This window comes from Aotus nancymaae, unplaced genomic scaffold (assembly GCF_030222135.1).
Source record: "Aotus nancymaae isolate 86718 unplaced genomic scaffold, 86718_ANA_hifiasm-v0.15.2.pri h1tg000022l_1, whole genome shotgun sequence".
NCBI classification, from domain to species: Eukaryota; Metazoa; Chordata; class Mammalia; order Primates; family Aotidae; genus Aotus; species Aotus nancymaae.
Genome location: NW_026988435.1, coordinates 47,574,979 through 47,589,011, shown reverse-complemented (window position 1 = coordinate 47,589,011; position 14,033 = coordinate 47,574,979). Strand labels below are relative to the sequence as shown.

General features: G+C 42.3%; 1 protein-coding gene across 3 annotated transcripts in view; it reads right to left on the bottom strand.

Annotated features, from left to right (window-relative positions):
- Positions 1–14,033, bottom strand: part of ADARB1 (adenosine deaminase RNA specific B1) — a 109,373-nt gene that overhangs the window by 44,242 nt on the left and 51,098 nt on the right. For all 3 annotated transcript variants that reach the window (XM_012444327.3, XM_012444337.3, XM_012444330.3), the window contains exons 2-3: positions 6,161–6,235; positions 1,503–2,437 (exon numbers count right to left, since the gene is read on the bottom strand). In XM_012444327.3, the coding sequence (XP_012299750.1) occupies positions 1,503–2,437; positions 6,161–6,235 (1,010 nt within the window). The remainder of the gene's footprint in view (positions 1–1,502; positions 2,438–6,160; positions 6,236–14,033) is intronic.

The following is a 14,033-nucleotide window of genomic DNA, read 5'->3' as shown; positions in this document are numbered from 1 at the left end:
ACACTCTCAAGGCCCAGACATCTGGGATTCACGGCATTTGATGTCATTTCAATGGTCTTATATGCCACTCTGTCAATATTAAGGGAAGACAAGTTACATCAGACAATATTTTGAACTCAGGTTATAATATTTTAGCAAAGAGTAACCATGAAAATAAAAAATCACAGGGGATCTAGCACCACTGATTTGAAAAAGGACAAATGGACTAATAATTCTTATGATCAGTGTTGACAAGAGGTTAATAACAGAAGCAAGTATTTGGTTCATTAAAAAAAATCAGTGAAATACCTTGAATATATTATTTTAAACTAATGTTGTATTTGGCTGCTTTAGGCAAAATAAAATAAATTTCCTTCCTTTAAAGCAGAACTTCTGGGCATCTCAGACTACAACTGCACAGAGATTATTCTAATTATATCCAACAGCAAAAAAGAAACTATAAGATACTTGGATTCTTCCAGGAGAATACAAACCACAAATGTAGTATACGTGTTATCTTCAAAGTGAAGAAGACTCTGATACAAAGGAATAAATGAATAAATAGAGGGTCAAAAGAATAATTTTTACAATAGGCCAGAAGAATTTTGGATTTCCAAGAAGAGAAGCAAAACATAATCAGAGAGTTATAGGATTTAGAGATGAGAACTAAAGGCTATTTTCTCCTTTACTTTTTGTCTTTCATGTAAGCCAATCTGAGCCCACCCTGGAACTTCCCCTTCCTTCATCCTGATTTCACTGGGCTGGGGGAGGGAGGAGAAGGCCAAATGGAAGAGTGGCTGCCCACCTCCAGCCAGGCAAGCAGGGAAGTCCTCCTAGACGTCATGTAGGAAATTCAAAGTAGAGACCCCCAGGCAACCGGCAGGCCCTAGACCAATTGTTGGAGGCCCCTCCCTCCCTGCCCTCTGATAGGTGCTCACTGCTGTGCTGGCTCATCCTCTGCTTCCCTGGGCTCCTCAGCTTAGGAACAGTGAACAGCCAGCAGCCAGTCGTGTGGGAGCCCAGAGGCTGCCATCCTGACCCAGACTTGGGTTTTCAGCTATTGACCAGCTGGTGTCACTTATCTTGAATGTGAGATTCCTGGATGAGATCTTTGAAAGAAAATGCTGCTGAACTGGGGGCAAAGTTTCAAAGACTGGGCTCATCTTCCCTCTCTCCTGCTAAAGGCTTGCTGTGGGATGAGGGCCACGTGGGGTTGCCTAACAGGAAGGGAGTCATGGATAGTGTTGTAAACACTGCCCTGGTGGACGGGGCCTCAGGTGTCCTGCCTTGCATTGCGACGGACCCAGCATGCACTAGGATACAGACGGCTTCTCAGTGACCACATGACCATCAAAATCAAGGAAAGGCTGCCTCAGCAGCCAGACTTACCAGAAACTCCTGCTGGTGGGGACAGAGCGATGTCAAGGTGGAAAGTCAATAGTAACTCTGAAAACGAAATGCTGTCTAGAAGCATTACCAAGAGCAATGACCACACGCTTTCAAGCAGCAGCACAGTTCCTCACCTGCGGTAAATGCAACTGAAGACCCTCACTGGGAATAGGCTGGCGAGACGGCGTCTGATCCAAACGCAAGTTAAAAATGGTTGCCAGGGCAGACTGTGCAGCCCGGGCCTTGGCAAGCTTCTTGTTTCTCCCCGAGCCTTCGAAGAACTGACCATCCACGACCACAGACATGACGAAGCTCTTGGCATGGCTCTCTCCACTCTCAGAGAGGAAGTCATACTTGAGCCCTGGGCGAAGTTCATTCAAGATCATCACGGGATTCTTCCCACTTGGGGGTGGAAACGGCGGTAGGACAGGGAGAGGAGGCTGGGCGAGGCTGGCAGGCACCGGGGAGGCTGACAAGCTGAGGTCCCCGCTGGAACTGAAGGAGTCATCCCCGTTGGAGCCCACGTAAAAGGGAGGCTCCACCTTGTCAGGAGTTTCAAAACCATTGAAGAGCGTGTCAGGAAAGTCGGCCTGGTCAGATGTAAAGTCCGTGTTGACAGATAGGGTCCTCCCCATGGCCAGGTGGGCCTCAGAGGCGTTAGGAAATTGAACGAAAGACCTCAAAGCCTTCTCAGCAGCATGGAGTTTTGCCTTTTTCTTTGTGGGACCAGAGCCCTCAAAAACCTGGCCATTCACTTCCACAGACATGACAAACAAAGGCGCGTGCACGGGCCCAGTCTGGGACAGCAGCGTGTACTGTAGGCCAGGCTTGATCTCATTCAGCTGCATCAGGGCGTTCTTGGGCAGGACGGGCCCTGGTGTTTTCCTCCTTCTCTTCAGGCGGTACTTGGAGTGGCCATTGCTGCCCTCCTCCAGGGGCCGCTTTCTGCTGGGGCCACCACCACTCCCATTGGAGAGCTGAGAGCCCTCGCCAGGCCCAGGCACGCCACCATCCTTGGGGGACATGTTGTCCAGATTGCGGTTTTCCTTAACATCAGTGCTGCTGGAACCTGCGGTGCCCAGAAAGAGTAACTTATAACGCCTTCGTTGCAGGATCTTGTAAATGCAAAATTTATAGATTCCTTTAGCTCTCTTTGTAACTGGTTAAGTGATGTGTGCTTATAAATTTTATTCCTGGATGTATTCATGAAGAGTTATACATTTAGCTAAAGAACTACTGGCCTCAACTAAGCAAGTAATTTGACACTTTGCCATTTCTATTTAGTGTCACCAACTGCTTTTGCTTTAAAAAGTAAAATTTTCAAATAATTTTTTTTCTGAGAATATACTGAAGTATCTAGAGATACTTTTTCAGTCTTATCAAACTGTGGGATGATAAATTAATCCAGAAAGACCTTACATTAACAAGTCTAATGAAATGACAATGTAATATTAATACATGGATAAATGTATATTTATTTTAGTATTTTCCTCCTTTTCACTGTTCTTCACCCTCGTGCTAAGGGTTTTAAATTGCAGTGTCTCTCAGAAGCAAAAACTATTTAAAAACATGAATTCACAAGATAATTAGTTTTTCAGATTTAAAATAGTCAATCTAATAAATGCAATGATTTGATTTAGTTTATGAACCAATGTTTAAAAGCTGCTTATGTAATTGCGTAAAATATTATGGCTTTTAGTTGTTGTATTTGGAGGATATGGTTTTATTTCTAGTGTCTATTTAAAAATGAGAACATTATATATGGGGGCTGATTAAATCTGAATCCTTAATACCATTCCATGACAGGAAAAGCATACAAGAACAAGCTATAAAATCGTAGCTGTATGCAGGCTACAACTTCCTAACTTCATAAATACACCCTCTGTTGATTTTGTCTTTTTTAAAAGAATTATTTGATGAATTTCCAGAATAATTTGTTTATCCTTTTAAAGGTATTTTAGATTTCAAATTAATATAATTTTAGAATTCTAAAATTACATGGCAAAATAAACATTTTTTTTTTATTTTAAAAAGAGGAATAAAAAGTGTTCATCAAGCTTTTAAAAAAGAGAAGAATAAATAATTCCTTTCCATCATGGCTGGGCAGCTGTCACATGGAGCCCGGGGTGAGGGCCACAGTTCCCTGCAAGGTTGCAATGTGAATTAAAGTTAAAGACTCCTACCACTAATTTTCAAAAATCTATAAAAAATCTTTTAAGTAACCAAAATATTGCTAAAATTCTAAACCGATTTACAAGTGCCCCATATGGTGGCTTTAGGGCCTATTTCCACCAGACGTATAAACGTAGATTCTCAATATGTTAAGCAAACTGAAAAAGCTGTGAAAACGTTCGTCAGCTTCATCCATGGGAAGGTTTAAAGGGACCAAGTCCTAGCCCTTGGCTGCCAGTCTTCGAGGTTAAACATATCTAATTCGAGGGCTGTCATCATTCAGCCAAGACAGTAGAGCATAAAAACCTGGTTTAGACACAACCCATGGGAAAACTGACGCCACTCTGTGGCAGAGGCTAAGAGATTTAAAACTTTCTACAGATATCATTTCTCCAACATGGTCCTCACACACACACACACCACTTCTCCCAGTTGACAAAGCTGATGGAATGGACATTAAATTTTCATTTATAACATCCTCCAGCAAAAGCTCGATAGGTTACTCCTTTCGGTGCTCAAAGGGAACAAAGGGTTAAAAAAAGTAGAGTCAGATGGAGTTCAGAGATTAACAAACTGAGCAAGAGCATGACATACTAGATCACTGCTTACAGTTTGATTTTGTTGCTAAACAATTATCAATATCAAAAATCAGATCATTATAAATGTATTTGGACATGCATTTAATCAAACATAACCTCTGAAACAACCAAATGCTTTCCTTTCAGAAATAAAAATTACTATTGGACTGACAAATAATCTTGAGAAGAATATACTTTCGGTTAACACAGATTACATGCGTTCTAAATTGTTATTCACTTCAGGAATATACTGAAATTACTCTCATTGTCACTGAAAACGCTACTATAATAAAGGAAAGCACTAAAACTAGAGAAAGATGCCCACGTTCACAGCTCTTCTTAAACAGGTGCCTTCTCTTTCGGTCTCATGCTACTGCATTTCATAGATGTGAATACTGATCATAACAGGGCTTTGCATCGCCTTCAAAATGACAAAAAATGCAGAACCACCATTTCCAAGTTTTAGCACTAGACCATGAGTTTATCTTTCCAGAAAAATTATTTGGGAGGTTTCTCCAGCGTGTTAAGTTATCACAGGGTCAGTTTGGGGACAGTTCTAGAAGCTACACAATCAAGAAGCCTCTGTCTATGTGAGGTGGCTGCAGCTGTGGGCTACAGGCCACAGTCCTGACAGAGAGACCCTGGGGACCCCTGCATACACTCCTTCGCTGGGCTACTGTGCGGGCCAAGCACAGGCCACATTTTCTCAAATGAGGAGTATGGGACAAAACCTCTCTCTTAAAAGTTGCGGCAAAATTGGAAATAGTGAGTTGAGTTGCCCAGTAAAAACATAAAGCTGTTTTTTTAAAAGATCTGAAGAGCAGGATCGATGTAAAAGAAAACCTGAAAAACAATCACCAGCAGCCCCAGGCTGTGCACACGCCAGCAGAAGTGAGGTGAGCACGTGGGTCCCATGGTTCCCGGGCCGCGCTGCAGGAGGTGGTCTCACCCTCACACCCCAGATGGCCGGCTTCAGGCAAAGCCAACACTTAGTGTACTGTCCACAGAGCAGAGGCCCAGCCCCCTCTACAGCACCCACAGCACACCCGCGGGGCAGGAATACCACGCAGACAAGCTTCACTGGGTCACGGTTTGGGTTCTATGCGGTACACAAGAGCGATTCCAAGACCCCACATCATCAGTTTTGTGTGAAGTCAAAGGGAAAGGTGCTGAGCCAAGTTCTAATGCTCAGTAATCCCTCTCAGTGACATGTCACTCATCATTCACAGCTGCACGTTATTCCTTGAGACAAGAAGGTAAATACAAATATTTATATTAGTTACAGCAATGATGCCTTTGTTGTAATTTCTCTGCTAAACTCTCCCAACTTCTGTGGAAGCATTTAAACCTGTTTTCTAGAACTGAAGATGAACTAGAAGAGATAAGTATCTTCACTGAGCTTTTTATAGAAGAAAACACAGAGAGGAAATGCTGAAATACCCCCAGAGACTTTCCCCTCATCCCCCCCGCAACCCCCTGGCCCCAGAGAGAACAGCATGGAAGGAGGAGGCCCACACCAGTCCCAGCTCTTATTAGCACCTTTGGGAACTTTAGATCAACAGACATATGTGAACCCCCTTTCCTCAAAATGCAGGGAGAACCCACTGGATTTGAAGGGAAATATTTCTGTACGGTTATTGCAGAGACTAGGTACTTAAATCAACCTCAGACGTTTATCTTCGATTTGCATGCGTGAATATTCAGAGCATTATTCTGAGAGGCGCGGCATGACGTGACTCCACACGAAACAGTGGGGCTTCATGAGATGTACCCAGAAGCCTGTTCCGGGGGAAAAGTGATGCCCATGACGATAACAAGGAAGGAAAAACCCAGACATACAGCTGCCGGGAAGATGTCTGCAGCAAATACGGACACCTACTGCAGAGAACATAACAAAATCTAAAAACATACCACTGTCAGAAAAGCAGATTATGGGAATAAACACATTCCCCTCATTGGTCTCACAAAATAAATTTACAAAAATACCAAAATGTGAACATAAAATTAGCTATCTGATACTATGTGATAGGCCTAGATCTTACTCATGTTTTCTTCATCTTCTATGTCCATGGCAAAATACTTTTGAGGGTTTCTTGACTGGCGGAGACTGTCTCTGTCTGAAAGACAGTAGGAGAATAGCATTTAGTGCGCCTACGGTATGAGTAGTATGCAGTCTACTCTAAGGAAATAATCACGACATTATTACAAATTAAAGGAAGAAATCATACAATAAGAACTAGGTCTTGTTAGAGAAGTCAGATCTGCCATCTGGTACAAAACACTCCTCCTTGGCAGCTTGCAGTACAGCAAAGGACTTCTGGCGTGGATTCTCCCACATGGAAGGACGACGAGGGTGGGACCTGGTCCCAGCAAGGGAGGGTTAGGGCCAGTGCCCAGAGACCTCGCACCACTCTGAGGAGGGTAGTTTGATTCCGGGCAATGGAGGGCCGTGGAGAGCTGAACTAGGGACAAAGGCACTGATGCCTGCGCCCTGGAAAGACGTTTGATGCGGGAGGACTAAGGACACAACACACCACGACAGATGACAACGGGCCTCAGAAGGGCGCTCACATATTTGTCATCTACCTTTAGTCTGGGCAGACTTTTGGCTTCCAGCTGTAAACTAAAGCCACACAGCAGCACCCACAGCTTCTTACTCAGCTACTTCTCTCTCACCTTGAATAGCTCCTCATGCAGACAAAATTCAAGTGCATATCACTGTTAAAATTCACTAATTTCCTAGCTACATGTAAGTACTATTTTGTTGGCAGGAGAAACCACAGGAAATCCTCAAAGAACAAGTATCACAATTTCTAGTTATTAATAAATTTAAGAGTTTCCTCTTTTTAAATATTTTAGATATACTTTGTAAGACTGTATTAATACATGATCTATAATAAAGAATATCATCAAATTGCAATCGAGGAAAAAGAAGATTTGCAAATTTTATAACCACATGTTACTTTGTATACAAATAAAACATATTACAAATCACTAAAAGGCAAATTCATTTCTCTTAGAATGACTAAAATGTACTAAAACATGCATGTATCTTATATATCTATATCAAATATCATATATCTAAAACTATATATTACATATACAGTTTTTTATGAAATCATTTGTTAATAACTTTCAACCTCACTATATTTCAGGCAAATTTGTTTCTAAAAGTTAAATGAGTTTATTTTTAGAATCCTTTAATCAAGAAAGTTTCCCAGATAGTTTTAAAAGCATTATTATTTTATAGTCATTAATTATTTCAAGATATATTTTCTGAGACTCTATTGTGTGCAAAGCACTTGTGCTAGATACAAGAACCTAAATCAGATTCTGAAATTTAAACGTAAATATTGCCTGAATAGTTGATTACATTAAGGAATTACAATGAATTATTTTAGGTGTAGAAATGGTAGTTCTCTTTTAGTGGCATATACTGAAGTATTTACAAATGAAAGGACACTATCTAGGATTTACTTCAAAAGAATTCAGTGTGGTGAGGAACAGATGAGGTGTAGACGAAACCAACCAATGAGCCCGGTTGGTAATTACTGATGGTGGTGATGGGCATGCAGGGTTCATGACACAATTCGGTATTCGCAAATGTTTTAATATTTTCATTATGGAAGGACTGATACAAAGTGCCTGGGTTGAGGTCTAGAATGGGAGGTAAGATGTAGGCACAGATGGCAAGACCCCTGCAGGCAGGGCAGAAGCCCTCAGTGGTACTCCCAGGAGCCTCCTGGCTGGAGGGATCAGGCCAGAAAAATGGGGACATGCTCACTAAACTGAGCTTTGGACCAGAGGTCTGGCCGAGCATACCATGAAGACGGGAACACAGGTAGAGTGTGCGAGAACACCGAGGTTACACAGGCAAAGCGATCACAAGGTGCTTCTGAAAACCCAAACTATAACCTGGAGAAACAACAAATAAGCCTGTCCAAATAGCTCAGTTCTTATTGGCTGAAACTGGTTTTAAATAGGCAAAGGAACTTCCTCAGTGAGAAGATGGAGTCCTTCTCTTTCTTCCTCCCATTAAATACATCTAAAAACCTTGGATATTACACATAAAACACACATAAAAAGACTGACAGATGTACAGAAAGCTGACAAGCCAGGCGGGCCCCAGGACCTGAGATGCAACCCTGCATTTTACTTTTGGTTCATTTTCCCAACATAGAGCTGAAAAAGCCAGAACCCAGAAACATCAGCAGGCATAGGGAAAAACAAAACACAAAAAAAGCCTCAAAGAAAGCAGCTCTCTCTGGCCAAAGGACCAGGAAAGAGGTAGCCCAGCAAGATAGAAAATTTTTTAGACAAGAATTGCTTTATTCCAGCCAAACACAAGAGAAAAAACCTTGACCATGCCCCACCCATGCCAGCCTGTAAGGACGACCCCAGAGTCCCCTTGTTGGGGTGGTGTCAGACAAGGCTGAGTGGTGAGCCACAATTTTCATTCCCACCAGGCACTAACAACCCCTTTCTTTCCCATATCACAATCCAGAGTCATGGGAGACTGTGTGGGAACCTGGACTCTCGTCACCCCTGGTGGAAATAAGGCTACCCGTGCTGCCAGTGCAGGCTCCAAATGGAGCAGTAATGAGGCCCTCTCACAACAGAGAGGTATCTGGGGGCCCCAGCGGGGACCTTGAACTTAGCCCCCATCCGGCAGTAATGAGACGGCATCCCGCTTCCTCTGACACAGTGGTGTATGAGAAAGTCAGCTAAAATGGAAGGTTTGAGTAAGACTTAGAGTCTCAGAATATCATATGAACAGGTTCCAATAAAAAATCACTTGTCACACAGAGAAACAGAAGATAACAAACTATATGAAAAAAAAAATCAACAGATACCAACTCGGAGATGACACAGATAGTAGAATTGTCATAGAAAGACTTTAAGGTCACCACCACAGAAAAAGAACAAAATGGGAGTTATCAGTCTAGCTGATCTCAGCATTCACTATAAAGCTCCAGTCATCAAGACAGGACAGTGTTCGCAAGAGGCAGACAAGCAGATCACAAGAGGACAAAACAGAGAGCCCGTCATAGACCAGTACAAATACGGCCAACTGGTCTTTGGCAAAGGTGTAAAAGCAATTTAGTGAAGGAGGAACAGCCTTATTGGAGCAATTAGAGATCAAAAACAGTGAACGTCAGTCCAGATCTCCTACCTTATTCAAAATTTAACTCAAAATAGACTATGGGCCTAAATGCAAAACATAAAACTATGAAACTTTTAGAAAGTCATAGGAGAAAATCCTCAGGATCTAGGGCTAGGCAAAGAGTTCTTTGACTTAATATCAAAAGCACAATCCACAAAATAAACAACTGATAAACTGGAAATTTAAAACTTTTGCTCTGCAAATGTCCCTGTTAAAAAGATGAAAAACAAGCTACAGACTGGGAAAAAATATTTGAAAAATATATATCCAACAAATAGAATATATAAGAAATTCTCAAAGCTCAACAGTAAAACAAACAATCCAATTAGAAAACGGGAAAAAGTCATGAAGAGGATCTATGAATGGAAAATAAAACATAAAAAGATGCTCAGGATCAGAAGTCACTAGGGAAATGCAGCTGGGAACTACAGGGAGGTAACTCTGCTGCACGCCTCCGAGAAGGGCTATAAAACACTGTGTTGCTTTAAAAATAATGTCAGCCCCAAGTGAAGATGAAGCTGTGGAGAAAGGGGATCTCTTATAGACTGCTGGCAGAAATGTAAAATGGGATAGCTACTCTGGAAAGTAGTTTGGCAGGTTCTTAAAAATAAAACATGCAACTACCACATGACTCAGCAATCGTAATCCTGGGCATTCATCCCAGAGAAATGAAGGCTTACATTCATAGAAGCATTATTTCTTACAACTACATGTGAATCTATATTATCTCAAAATAAAAAATTTATTTATTTATTTATTTATTTGAGAGTCTCACTCTGTCACCCAGGCTGGAGTACAGTCATGCTATCTCGGGTGCAACTGCCACCTCCCAGGTTCAAGCTGCCTGCCTTAGCCTCCCAAGTAGCTGGGATTACAGGCACACGCCACCATGCCCGGCTGATTTTTTTATTTTTAGTAGAGATGGGGTTTCACCATATTGATCAGGCTGGTCTCGAACTCCTGACCTCAGGTGATCCACCTGCCTTGGCCTCCCAAAGTGTTGGGATTACAGGTGTGAGTCACCACAACCAGCCTTCAAAATAAAAAGCTTATTAATAATAGGCAGAAGACACACAAAAGGCTAAATTCTTATATATAATGAATCAATAATTGGTTTGCTTGGAAAGGCTGCTTCTTTCAGATATCTAGGAGCAGGAAAAACAAACTTTACAATAACAATAAAAGTGCTGAGGCACAGGAGTGAGCCCAGCTCATGTAGTTCACCTAATTCATACAGTTCACTTTGTTTTCCTGCCCTTACATATTAAAATTCTTTTAAAAGGACATGGAAAATGTCTCACAGTAGAAAATCGTCATGCCGAGTGTGGTGGCAGGTGAGTACCTGCAGGTACCTTCACATTAAGAACGGGAGCTGGAAATCTCTTGCAGAGCAGAAGCCAATGTTTTCAGCTTTGACAAATGCCAGCTCTTCTACCAAAGGTTATCAAACAAAGCAAAATAGCGCATGCAAGCACTTTAGCACATTTCACACAGCTATTTTTTTCTTCCCTTTTTAAAAGAACCTCTATGACCTGAACTACAAACAAATAAGAATTAAAACCCTATCAAACATCCCCTATGGAACAAAATTCCAAGAATGGCCAATTTAAAAAAAAGCTTTATTTGACAGCAATATTCAAAACAACCTCTTCATTTCTCAGGATGCCTCCTAATGCAGTAAGAAGTAAAACAGAACTGGGAGGTGGTAAGTGTGGAAGGACATTCAACTTGGCCGCAGAAGACCTGAGACTTCAGTTTCACTTGGTTCCAGGTATAAATTCAACTTTTTTTTTTTTTTTTTGAGACGGAGTTCCCCTCTTATTGTCTAGGCTGGAGTGCAATGGCGTGACCTCAGCTCACCGCAACTTCTACCTCCTGGTTCAAGCGAGTCTCCTGCCTCAGCATCCTGAGTAGCTGGGATTACAGGCATGTGCCACCATGCCTGGCTAATTTTGTATTTTTAGTAGAGATGAGATTTTCTCATGTTGATCAGGCTGGTCTCAAACTCTCGACCTCAGGTGATCCGGCCTCCTTGGCCTCCCAGTGTTGGGATTACAAGTGTGAGCCACCGTGCTGGGCCCTAACTTTTTTTTTTTTTTAAGTGGAACGAGACAATGTTTCTAATTCTAATGTTTACATGAAAAGAATAAACAGGCTCAAATACTCAGGAAAACTCTGAACCAAAGGAACGGTCGGTGGCTTAGTCCTCCTACTAGAAATGAAGAGCCTCAGTGCCCAAAGCAGCACAGCGTAGCTCACGGGCGAAGAGGATCAATGCAATGGAAGAAAAACCCAGAGTCAGACACAACACATCCAGACATAGAATATTTGGTAAAGGTGGCATCTTAAATCAGGGACATACGAGCGAGCTTTTTAATAAGCAGGACCAGACGCTGGGTTACCACATAGAAGATCAAGCTGGAACAAACAAGGCTGTTCCTTCACAGTGCCCTTATCATTTCTCCATGAGTTTGCTTTTGATTTCAGCTAACATGATCAAACTGGCAATGTTATATGTTTTATACTGGGGGTAGGTAAATGGCTGTTATATTATTCTTCATATCTTTTTATAGATACTTACATTGCAGCCAGAAGTATAAACAACATATATACATACAATTTTCTTATCAACTTTGGACAATGAGCATATCTACCCTTTTTCTCCCCTTCCCTTAATGAAAAATATATCTCAGAATAAAATATAAAAAACATGACTTATTTACATCAGAACTTGAATAGTCTCAATTGTGCTGGTAAAAAAATGTCATCTTTAGGAGTCCACTAAAAGTTTATAGATTAAAAACTGTTTAAGACAACTGGTGAACTTCATTAAAATTACTAACAAATATTACCGAATTAAATCCATTTTCTCCTCAAAAATGGATGGCTTTGAAAAAACTTTTACATATTCTTTATGATTGCTATGGGTTCCATATTTAATAGCTTTGAACTCAAACTAAAAAAAAAAGAAACGTTATTAAAGTGGAGATTACTCATGTTGATTCTTTACTCTAAATCAGTGGCTTTCCCGAGGCTGATTAACTTTGTAGCAAATAAATTAATCATGATTTGCTTATTTAACAAAAGCAACTGACGTATAACCCTCTTACATCATTTGAAGGAAAGCAATCTGAAATCCAACAAGCTAATCATGCATATTTAGAGACACACTTCATCTCAATTTATATTTTGCTTTCAGTATTATCTAAGTCAAAAATATCACTAAAGTGTTCCAAAATATTCAATTGATAATATTTTCAGTGAAATGTTTTACCTTCTAGGAAATCCTCCCTTCAATCTGCTGCTAAGTGAATCTTTTATTTTTTATTTATTTATTTTTCCTTAATGTCACTAGTACGTCAATGCTAAGTGAATCTTTATAGAGATTTTGTACACACGGAACAAGACACAGATCTCGTACACAGAGCAAGTAAGATTCGTGCTTAACTTTCAGCAAATGCATTTTTTCTAGTGCAATGCAAAAGGAGATAACTACAATAGGCATAACAATGTACAACAGTCATCATATTAAGTGGGAAATACTGATGAGAATAGGAAGCTACTGAAACAGAAGAGGGAACTGTATCGAGGACGCACGACAGAAAGAAACACGCAGAGGTGTCAGTCAGGGCACCTGGCACAGGCTGCTAACACCTCAGTTGTTTAGTCAGCAACTTCACCCAACTGCGGGTCTAGTCCTTCCCTCATTAAAGGGAATGCCTCATGGGAGAACCACATGCCAACAGCACAGACAGCAGTAGGCTGGCCCAGAAGGAGCGGCTCTAGGGTGACTAAGCAGGGGTGGGCCTGGTGAGGACTGAGCGCTCCAGGGGGCCTCAAGTGAGGCATTTTCAGTTTCAACAAATGCCAACTCTTTATTCACCTGGCCACCCCGGGCAGCAGGTGTACCAATGCACATGTATGTAAGTCTCGTCACCTCACTGCACCCATCTGTCCCTGCACTGCATGCAGCAGGCGCTCAGGCCAGACACCTGGAGTCCACCTGGTTCTCTATCCTCTTACCTCCCATGTCACCAACTCGTCTTCTACAGTTGGGCGAAACACATCAGCCTGTCTGCCTCTGCCCTGCTGTTACCACTCAGCTCGTGCAGGAGCCTCTCTGCCTTCTCTTGACCCTGACAGCCCCGCTCCTTGCAGCAGCCAGGGCTGTCTTTATAAATAAAAAATGTCCTCTAACACATGCCCACGTGCTCAAGGCCACTGCCATTCATCGTCAGCCCTTCACCATGGCCCCTAGAGCCTCTCCAACTTCCCGGGGTGCTTCCCTGCTACCTCCTTGCCATGTCTTTGCACAGGCTTCATCAGACCCCATCTCCTACTGCTCAAGTCCAGCTCACACAGCCCCTACCCACTCCAGTGCTCCCTTCTCTCTCCCTCCACACACAGTGCAATCCACAATTGGTCTCCCTGTTTGTGACCTGCCTCTCCCAGTGGGCTGTGAGGCCTACATGGGTGGGAAGGCTCGGTCACCTTCACTCCTCCACCCAGGGACCCATGCTTGACCCCACAGGCATGCTGTACACTGAGCTCCTCCAACCCCAGCTTTTCCCTGGCATTCCCCGGTACTTCTGCCAACACCGGGGCACACTTGGGGCTTTTATGGCCTACTTCAGGCCTCATGGACACATGCAACAGCTGTTCTCCCTGCATCGAGAATCTTCACTTGGCTGCTACAGCTGTTTCCTGAGTGCCATAACATCCTGAGACACCTACACACCCTAGATGGCACC